This window comes from Dermacentor variabilis, chromosome 10 (assembly GCF_050947875.1).
Source record: "Dermacentor variabilis isolate Ectoservices chromosome 10, ASM5094787v1, whole genome shotgun sequence".
In the NCBI taxonomy this organism is placed as follows: domain Eukaryota; kingdom Metazoa; phylum Arthropoda; class Arachnida; order Ixodida; family Ixodidae; genus Dermacentor; species Dermacentor variabilis.
In genome coordinates, this window is record NC_134577.1 from 92,069,171 (window position 1) to 92,080,191 (window position 11,021).

Below are 11,021 nucleotides of genomic sequence, written 5' to 3' on the forward strand. Positions count from 1 at the left end.
GGTTCTGGCGTTCTGCAATGAAGCACGTATTTAGTGGTTCGATACCTGGCCACGGCAGTCACATTCCGACGAAGATGAAATGCGAAAACGACCGTGGATCTTACTTTATGTGCGTTTCAATGAAGCCAGGATGTTCAGAACTAATTTGAAGCCGCCCACAGCACTGTAGCTTGAAATCCACCGTGCCACTTCAGCACATCAAACACGACAATTTCATTTGACAACAAGAGTTCGCCCTAACAGCAATAGTTGAAGAGGTAAGCTATATGAGTAGCGTATATGACTAGCAATATGAGTAGCTTACCTTAGGCGCACTGTTACCAGCCATTGCAGTAACGCCGCTGTTACTATTCTTATGGTAGAGTAATTTTGTGTCCTGTGAAAATTTTTCCATGATCAGACAGAAAAAAAAATTAGTTACTACGCCAGCACATTGGAATTGACTTGTTTGCTGTCTGTATTGTTATTTCGTGAAACAGAGAATACCACCGAACGCATTAGCCCCCCCCCCTTTTTTTTTTCTCAGCTACATCTTGACTTGTTACGTTACCCACTGCTACCTTGATCCCGTAAGGAACAGATATTTCTTTCACGAATAAGGGACCGTATTATTAGCAGTAGTGCAATATACTTCGCGAAATATCCTCCTCAACAATCGCACGCTAAGCGCTGTGGTTTGGCGGTCTCTTGTGGAAAACTTTCCGTCTTCCTAAATCGGTTCGTCTTATTAATTTTTTTCGACGGCCAAATCTCGGGCTACCGCTCCTCGCGGGATCTTCCTTTATACACTTAAGTAGCTTTATCACGAACGTTCAGCGGTACTTTCCTTCTATCCATTGAACACCACTCTCCTTTTCGATGATTTTCTTTAAATTTACTTATGTTTTCAAATTTTCTACTGCTATCTCCACTGTAGCAGTGCAATCCTCTTGCCTTAAGTCCATTTTTTTGCACACTTCCCCGCGATATCGCACACTGTCGCCTCCTTTGCGGATTACACGCGGGACAGAATGAGCTTTTCGTAATGCTAAAATGAACTTTTAGGCCGTCTAGATGGTGCTCCGAGTCAACTTGCCTTTAAGCTGTCCAAAATGTCCCCTGCGCTTCTGTCAGAGCCAACAGTTCTCCGCGCTAACGAAACGCATCAGACCACCCGAATTTTCCAAACGAAAATGAAATGCGCTAAAAGGTCTTTCCGATCGCACTAACGCCCTTCGACTCCAGGGATCACAGCCGCCGCCTTAATTGAGTAAAATACGACATCCAGCGGGGCGTGGAACTTCAGGGCACGTCGGCTGGTTGGCGACATCGCCAGCCGGCTTCTTGCTGTCCTTGGCGCTCTGTTATTCCGTAACTTCGGCGACCTTCCATCTCCACTTAATTTCGTGCTTCTTTTTCTTCCTCCTCATTCGGCAAATTCGAATTTATGCTCTTCTCTGAACCACCGTAAATTTATGCCATTTTCAAAAAAAAAAAAACCTTTTTCCTGTCGAACAAACCACGCTACGCATCCAGATGTTTTTAACCGCATATCGATTTTCAAATGTTCCAGACCAGCGCGTACTTCCATAGATGACATTGCGGAAACCCCACGTGCTATCCTTTTACGCGAATGCTTGCAGTGCCACTGAGGTAGAAACTCGGGCCGGTTGCATGTAACATGCACTGTAAATTAATTTACAACCTTAAAAGTCAAAAAGGGTGTAAATGTGTCAATAACTTATACACTTCGGGCGTGATTTATATAACGGACACCCTAAGGGTGTGAGTTATAGTCACATTTACACCCTTTTTCACTTAGCGCTCGGTCTGTGCACACGGAATTGTGCAAAGTGTGTCTACTTCTTTTTCTTTCGATTTCTCAAAGCATTGGTGCCGTGCTGCAAAAGCTGAACTGTTTGGATTGCACTTAGAAGGCGACTGGTTGGTACCCTAGTTCCGATAACTCCAACGTCAACGTGCCCGGCTGGTTTGCATCTACATCCATTTTATTCGGAACTGCTGCGTTTCACCGTCGTGCACGTTGCCATGATAAACGCGCTCGCTTCATTGTCTAATTTATGTCTGATTCGTGGCTTGTTTGTACTGCTCGTAGTGCACCTCTTTCAGTCAAAAAGATTGAGAAAGTTTTCTTTTTATTTTGTTGTGAGTATAGCTCTATACTCTACCATTTCCTTAGCCGTAATTTTTGGACGGTGGACTCTTCAACACCCAAAGCTCCCCTACTATCACAGGTTTTCATTAAAAAAAAAGCATGGCGAGTTTTTCATAGCCTTGAGAGCTTTCTCCCAGATCCAACTCCTACCTCTTTTGCCGTAACTGTTTCAGTTATCGCACAGTGCCTTTAGACATCCGAATTATTAGAACCAATTTCGCCACCTCTTTAGCTTTCCACGTAATTCCTTCGTATTTTGGCCGCTTATGAACATGATGCGCTTTACAATATGTATGTTCATTTTTTCAAAGCTTCATTTCCTTCACACAACTATCCCTACTTGCTGTGCTAATATGAACATGCTGTAACATACAACAAGCTTATTTGGCCTTTCTACAATAAAGTGCATGAGCGCGATGGGAGCTTTCTTAATTTTCTTTTACTATACTTTGTTTGTCTCTTCGAGCCTGCTTACGTTTGATGCGCGCTGCTTGACTAAGCTAGTAGCAGTAGCTGGCCTGACACCGGATGCCAACCTCTCCCACGCTTCCATATAACAACTTCATATCTTGCAACAATGAATTTAGGTTTTTCCGCTGTCAATATTGGCACATGAAAGGAACATTGTAATTTCTTACTGCGGCTCCAAATAAACCACACCTCTATAATTTTGTCTAAACATATCCTACACACACCCTCAGTACCTTTGCATTGTTTTCTTGCATGTAATGCGAACACTAGCTTTGTGAATACGTCTTGAGAAGGGTCTTTATACGTCTTTATCTGCAGTTCCGATTACATATTGCCGTAAAATAGAATCTCTTAGCAAATGAGCACAAGCGGTGACGGATTACATATTAGCGCGGCCTAATAGTGTAGTAATAGAGTGAGTAATTGGCTAACTTGAACATCAATTTCTTAATTTAAAATATAAAACCAATTCTTCAGTCCCAGTGAAGTACATGTGCCGTGTAGAATTTAGAGCGCGTAAAAATTGTGACAAGTATGGAATGAAGTCACTGTTCCTTTGCCTATAAATACGCGATCGCATGTGTATAGGAAAAAGGCAGGATTGCTGTACGTTTAGTATGGGATCAATTATAATGTACCAAACGGCTCTATCTGCCTGGTTTATTCTCAGTTTTTCCTATCCGGATAATACTTAGTGCTGTGTTGTCACTGCATTGCACGCAAACGGGCAGTCGTCGAGGGTCAGCTAACAGTTTACGTTGCCTGCAACGTTCCCGCCTTGGGCCTTAGATATCCAATAAATCTGGAAGCTATATCCTAAGATCGTAATAAAGAAAGGGAACAGAGCTTCTGGAAAAACAAAGCAACCTCTTTCGTTTTCTATAGATAAGACTGATTTTCCCGGACAGACACGAGTACACCGCAGGCAACTAACTCACTGTGGTGATCTATCGTACGGAAGGATGAAAAAGAGCGACACGATCTCCGGTTCAGAGAGCTCAGAGAGCTTACTTCCGATGTTATCTAAAGACCGATGGACAGATAATGCCAGCTTGAGGCTTGGCGCGAGAACCTCGTTACCGAGAGAATCCTTATTCATTACAAGTGTGGCTCTTCATTTTTGCCAGCGACAGCCCACTGACAATTCGCACAAAAAAAAAGAAAGCTAAGCCCAAATGGGCAGCCCGAGATTTCTAGTTAACTTGAACCCCGTAGAAGACTTTCTAACTTTTCCTGCCGACTTTTCCAGCCAAGAAAAATGGACACTCTCTGGCATCAGATTCTGCACCCCGGCCACAGACGAAAACGCCGAATGTCGGCATGGCCTATATGCATGCAAAGTTCAAGTAAGAAGAACCGACAAAGGTTCATTTGTTCTATAGTGGTAGTGCATAATCTCAATCCGTGCTTGTGCACGCCGAATACAACAAACTTCTGGAGTTCTTCTGCCACGCAATTTCCGCAAACTTCTGTACGCGGCTCTAGCCGCGACAGAAAAGCTGTAGGTTAGCTTTAGGCAGTATGCCAGAAAGTTAAAGCGCAGCGTGCCGCACAGAATGCACATCGAATATTCTGCTCCCACACGTTTAAAATTCACTGAGAGAGCTAAACAAAACAGGAAAAATCAGAAATGCGGCCAAAGCATTGCTTAAAGGGAAGCTGAAACGGTTTTCAATTTCTATGAATTGCTGGGATTGGGAAGAACAGACCTAATTATTTACGGTTCCGAAATTTTTTTTTTTCGTTTCGTTAATATAACGGGCGGAAATCGCTTTCTAAATCACCCGCGCGGACACGCCCCCATCGCTTCCCGGAGCGCCGGGTGAGGACGTTGGCAGAGGAGAGAACCGGCGAGAGTGACGTCACGGGCGGAGACCGAGCCAACCGAGCTGCGCACCGGCGTGCTGACATGTGCAGGCATGCCTCTTTCCGTCCTGCGCTTTACTGAACGACGCTACGAGAGATCTGCCGCCGCCGCCGCCGCCGCCGCTCACGTTTGTTTTGCGATTTTCGTAAACTGTTCTTTCCTTCTATGCTGCGTGAGTGCCTACAGCCAAGGGCGCCCAACAACATGCCCTCGTTCTGTGCAGCATTCGGCTGCGCGAACACAGGCGGGCGAGACGATGTGGTGTTTCACAAATTCCCGAAGGAAAAGAAGCTTTCAGCGCAGTGGGTACGTGCGGTGAGGAGAGATAAGTTCGTGCCGACGAAATCAACTGTGCTGTGCTCGGACCATTTCCGCGACAGTGACTATCATCGGAGCTTGACAACGATGCGGGCAATCGGTATTCCAATTAAATCGGCGCGACTGAAGCCCGGCGTTGTTCCGCGTTGTTCCGCATCACTCTTTTTCCATTGGCTATATCATTTTCACACCTGTGTGTATACTTCTTGCCTTGTCCAGCCGGTTCGACTCCTTTCTGGGCAAGTGCCACTTCCAGTACTGCCCTGCTGAGGCACACAGTCCTGAATTGTCTTGAACTTGTTACGCACTGCGTGCGCTTCTGTTTTTTCCTAATCTCTTGCACCTCCTGGCAGCACAAGCAGTTCTCTTCATCTTCCATCAATACGCAGCACATGCAGGTGCACCTAGTTTAATGAAAGCGTGATTAGGCCCACATTGATGCACTGGAGAAATACGAACATTTGCAGCCATTAACGTCTGGTAACACAGTTTTAGCGTAGCCGGATAGCCTTACGACAAATGCGAAAACGCGTTGTTGCTAGCGTTGCTATACTCCGTTTCATACATCAAGTGCAACGCTGTGGAGGCTTGAGATACTTCTTGCAGTGGCTGCGTTCGCACTTAGAAAAAGTTCGGTGTTTCTTGACCCGATTTTTCAGGAAGCTTTCCATATATAAGCTCAGTTCGGAATGAAAATAAAGAAAGAATTTACCCATAGAAACCATCCGTGTACTTATACGGCCGCTAACACGTTCTTTTAAAAAAAGTTTCTTTTCGGTATTTTTTAATTGCAGCCCGTCGCGGCAGCTTCACGTGCATGCTCGCGCGAGCAAACGCCGCTGGCACGCTGCGAAGCATAGACGGAAACGCGCGCAGTAATACATTTTGGTGACCGGACTTCGAGCGTAGCTTCCACAGCGATGCACCTGAGGTATCAAATGGAGTGTAGGCTTGCTTAGTGACATTCGACGTACGGTTCATTTATCGTGTTTACCACACGGCGGTGCTAAAACTGCCTAATATCTTTATGTCAACACTAGCATGGAGCACGCATACCGATTCTTGATCGAGCCACACTCGCAAAGTCGTCGAACCATAGTATGAATATTGCACATATAATACCTCTGGTCATCTCTGGATGTGTATGATAAGCAACTTCCATGACTGTACCTCACAGCACTGCATGTGCGCGCTTTGAAACGCGGCACTTATGTTCGCGATCGTGTATCAACGCTGAAAAAACCACGGGACTTTAGACAAGCAGCGGCAAGGTGCTTGACAACGCGGAATTGCACCCGTGTAAATCTAATGAGAAGTTAGTGCTTCGGCATTCTTCGAGCAGCATGTTCCCAGTGACACTTTAGCGCATTTTTCTCCCGTCATTGCAACGTGCAGCTACATGAAAAAAAAAGCATACGTACGAGCTAAGATTTCCAGCGCGCGAGAAGGTGCACACATCGCTCTCGCTGTTGGCACACTCAATATCGTCGTTTACTATGTTGCCGCCATCGTTTTCCGTATCGGCTGTGGGTTCAAACATGTACGGGGACAATACAAGCTGCCGGAGACAGCGAGAACGTTCCATCTTGCAACTCAGCTATGAAGCCATAACAGCAGAACCGCGTGCTACCAGAGCGAAAGGAATGGTGCTATACGCATTGAAACGGAGACATGCGGCGGCGCCGACCGGCGACTACCGCCAAAGACGTCACAGCGGCCCCGACCAATCACGGGAACCAGCGGCGTTCGCGCGATGCCCTGAGGCGCTGGTGCGCGTTTTCTTGGAAAAACAGCCGCCTGCGTTTGTTTCCGCCCCTTTTGAACCAGATATTCGTGTTCAGGGGACTCAAAACTGTAGAATGCCGCAGAGAACTCATTTTTTTCGAAAAGTGTTTCAGCTTCCCTTTAAGTAAGACGTTGTAGGGATTGACTTGAAAAATGCAGTTTTACAACGTGGTGGTAAAAAAGGCCAAAACCTCAAAGCTCAGAGCTCTGTAGAGAAATATTAATACTTGTCGGGCTAGGTTCAGTTCGTTTAAATTTGTGGAAGCGTACTGCAATCAGAAATGAGGAAAGATACGCGCGTTCACACGTTAATAGAACTATGAAACAAACCCACACCAAATTTATGACGTTCAGAGTGTCACAAAAAACAGAGTTATGTCCAAAAAGCAAACAAGTTTCTGCCCATCACATACATATGTATATAAAGCTCATGGTGCCGAAAAACTGATCACCTTACGTGCGGAACGCATATTTTCTAAAAGACAGTTCTCTCTCTGCTGCCTGACAATAACTGTAGCGGTTTCAAAAAAAAAAGCTAGAATTAAAAAAAAACAGGCTGCATTCAAAAAATGATCGTACCGACCGTCGAACGAATTTCTAGTTACAAGAACGAGAGCTGTCCCTATGCCATTGCGAAGGAACGTAGGCAGGTATTTATTTGGGTTTGAGTGTTTTTGCTTCCCAATTAGTCAGCGCCCGCGTTTCGCGTATGCGTTCCTTTCATCTCTACGGTTTTCGTCTTCCAGCATCAGACTTCAGTCGCACCTAGCCAGCGTACCGTTTTCATAAGGTCATGTTGAAACCTCCAAATTCTGACTTAGGCGTGACAAGTTGAACGGCAAACAACGCGACATTGGGACAAATGACCAAGAGAAGGGAATACAAGGGGCGATTTTTGCCCCATTTTGCCTTAACCGCTTTGCTTGACCATTCTACTTAAAACAAGGTGCATAGGTAGCTTTCTTGGTATACCAGAATGAATTATCATCAGTGGCTACGTATACTAATTAGGTAATAAATGCGTAACCATTTCTATGCTTACCCAACTAGAAATTTGCCCGTGACTTAAGACAATGAATGGCTCATACATCCCAAAGCAATGGGTCGTACCCCCGCAAGCTAATAAAAAGTACAATGGCTCATAACCACGTAAGGCACTGGCTACAAGCGCTCCGTCATCTGAAGCGAACAGTGCACAAATTTATTGAAATCAGCCATACCACACACCGATGAGCAAACGTTTCACTAAAGCACCAGCTCAAAACAAGCCCCTGAACCATCAATAAAGCACTGTATATCCCCTTCAGCGAATATGTATGCCCCTCAGTGGTGGTTTTGAAAACCTTCGCTAAATTAACCTTAACTCGCCTTAACACCAAAGCTCGTGGGTTCCCCTCCAACCAAATGTCGTGGATTCTAGTACTCTAATTAAATATACATTAATTAACTGTGGCTAATCAACTTCCCCTTAATAAATACCAATGTTCGTGGCTTCGAGAGCCGGAATGATCTCTATCTTAATTGAAGCTGACTTATCATGTTCGTTATCAAACACGATAAGCGAAAGACAAATGAGGGCTGATAAGGGTTGATAAAGGTTTATACTGGTCGGATCAAGTTCAATAACATTGACGATGACACCGGGTTGCGTGGAGACAAGCAAGTGGCACAGTGCTTACGCACACCATCGGATTACGCATGCTGTCAGATTAACCAGAGGAGTTTCTGCCTGAATTTTTTTAACTCAGCCAACAATTCGTTAATTTTTCAGAAATGCACTCAACACAGACAAATATGGTGGCTAAAAGTCATTGTAATTTTACTTCTCGTGGAATGGTGTTTGGGTTTTGTAATCATGAAGCCTCACCAACTGTGTAAGCTTTCTGTGTTAGTAAATGGACCATGTGGTTAGGAAGCATAGCTGAATTTGACAACGGCGTATGTTCGTATATTCAAAAGTAAGAAATATCGTACGTACCAACTACATAGGTACGTCATTTTTTAGTTAAGGGTTAGCATATATACCTGGGTATCACAGTGACTCAAGATAACAGCTGGTCGAATCATATATGAAGTATAAAAAACGAAGTTAACCATGCCTGTGGCGTTGATCGGCGTTACCTAAAGTTCATTTCTTCTCACGTAAAACTGCAAACGCACCAAGGCGTTTGCTCATGCCGAACTGTAATACGCATGTGGAGTCCTGGACTCGCAGCAGATTAACCTACAGGAAGCCCTTGAATCCATCTAAAACCGCAATATTAGTTTGTTTTCTCAAATTACTCTCACTATTCTAGCGTCTCTCTACCAAAACGTAGAGCTAGTCTTCCGCCTGAAGTCATACGGCAAAATGTACGCCTCTGCCTCTACCCCAAGTTTTATCACTCGTCTCTTGCTCACTCGATTGTCAAACCCGCTCCTCGCTTTTCGTTACGCAACAGTCATTTTAAAGCTGTATACCCCATGCCTGCGCGCACTGTTGCGCATCTCATTTTTCATTCAAACAGCGAACGACTTTAATGATTTGCCTTACGACGCTACGCGCCACTCCATTCCTACTTGAAGTAATACACGAAAAACCTCGCACAAATGCAAGAACCCACCAGTCATCTAATACCACGCACCGGCGAAACTTCAGTTGTAAATAAATAACAAAAAAATAATAAGAAGCAGGCGGGCATGCCACCGATTTGCGGCGCACAGAAAAATTTGACTCCCCGAGTTTCTCGAGACCTGGCAAATGTAGACAACCAATCGCCCGAGAAAAGTAACGTCTCTCCCTCGTCCCCGTATCTTCACTTTCCATTATGGTGATTGCCTTCTTATGGCGCAAGGCAGCAGTCCCGCGTTACAGTGCTGTTCACAAGGCGAAAAACAAATAGGGCAGCAAAGAAACTGCTCGACACAGAGCATAACCTCAACTAATCGCTTTACTGCAAATGAATGAATGCACAGCCGACCATTTCTCAGTGCCTACGCAACAGAACACATCAATAGAAAGACTAAGCTAATATGCCTACCGAATGACTTCAGTATAATTTCGAAATATACCTAAGAAGATTATTCGGAATAGCCGTAATACGTGCAATACAAAGAGTCTATGTGTAGTTACTTCTTGCTTCGAACTGAGAGACAAATTTCTAAAAGAAACTTGAGCTCGGTTCCAGCTTCAATACATAAGCGTAAATCGTGGTTGGCTACACTCTAAAAGGCGGTAACGTGCGCAAAAGATGACATGTGCAGCGAAAACTGTTTTCATAGTCACAAAGAAACTGAGTAGGCCAAAACAATGCTTGACGAATTTTACCAAAAACGACGACGTAATAAATTTCTGCAAGGACCGGTTGTATGTTAAAGACAGTTGAAAAGTATATTCCCCAGATAAGCGACACCTCCACTTCTGTAATACCGGGAGGCCGTAGACAATAAAATGATAATGAACACTACGAATAATATATCAAAGTACGAATGATATTTTCTCGCTTAGTTTTGTCACTTATCTTCATTTTCGGTGTTCACCTGCTGGCGTTACTTCTCTTGCGGTGTTAATCATTTATCTGTTCTCTGGTATCAACCGCGTACCGTTCTCGGCCAATCACGTGCAGTGGATTTCTGTCGTGTACCTCTGAAGTCAACAATGAATACCGCGTGCGACTGTCGTGTCCCTCAACTTTTCCGCGTGCGAGCCATCGCCGCTCACGCTCGGGCCTAAGAAGCGACGACCGTAGTTCTCGCGCAACCGGCGTGTTGATGTGGATGACGCCACGACATAACACGTTAACACTCACCAGTCCCGCTGCGGCGACTGTGGCCTGCCTCTTGCGACGCTGTCCCGCACTGGCGAGCTTGCCAAACTCCACTAGGACCGGCGACGCTGTCACGTGGGGCCTCGACGCCTTCCGGCTTCGGAAGCGCAACGGCTCCGTCGAGCCGTCGAGGCAAGGAGAGCGGAACGACGATAGCATGGCGCCGCCGCCGCACGCGAATACCGACCGACCGAACGCGGCCGCGAACAGCGGCACACTTTCGACCGGGGCTCGCCGCGCGCTGGGTGCCCCGGAGAACCCCTCTTAACCCGAACGAGGGAGAGTGCGGACAACTGTGCGCGCGTCGATCGGAGCGTAGAGGCGGAGAACTCTGGCGGAGCTGCGCTTTTCATCGACGTCTCGGAGCGATTGTTGACGAAGATACAAGCATTTGACTTAGGAGAACGCACGAAGTTTATAGTCTGTTTAGTTTTTCTTTCGTTGACTGTTCTATAATTTAAGTTAACATATTCGTTTAAGACACGATTTGGAATAAAAATTTATGTGGCAATTTCATTTTTTACTATTCCCAACTCCGGACGTGACTGTAAAGCGTATTAGCCATGTGTAGCGGGTATTATTGCCGACGAAGTTGTTTGGTTCGGGCTATAGTAAGCGC

General features: G+C 45.5%; 1 protein-coding gene across 1 annotated transcript in view; it reads right to left on the reverse strand.

Annotated features, from left to right (window-relative positions):
* Window positions 1–10,601, reverse strand: part of LOC142559335 (uncharacterized) — a 169,741-nt gene extending 159,140 nt beyond the window's left edge. Inside the window, exon 1 of the mRNA XM_075670949.1 lies at window positions 10,385–10,601. Coding sequence (XP_075527064.1) covers window positions 10,385–10,561 — 177 coding nt within the window. The 5' untranslated portion in view covers window positions 10,562–10,601. The remainder of the gene's footprint in view (window positions 1–10,384) is intronic.
* Between the last annotated feature and the right edge of the window lie 420 nt (window positions 10,602–11,021).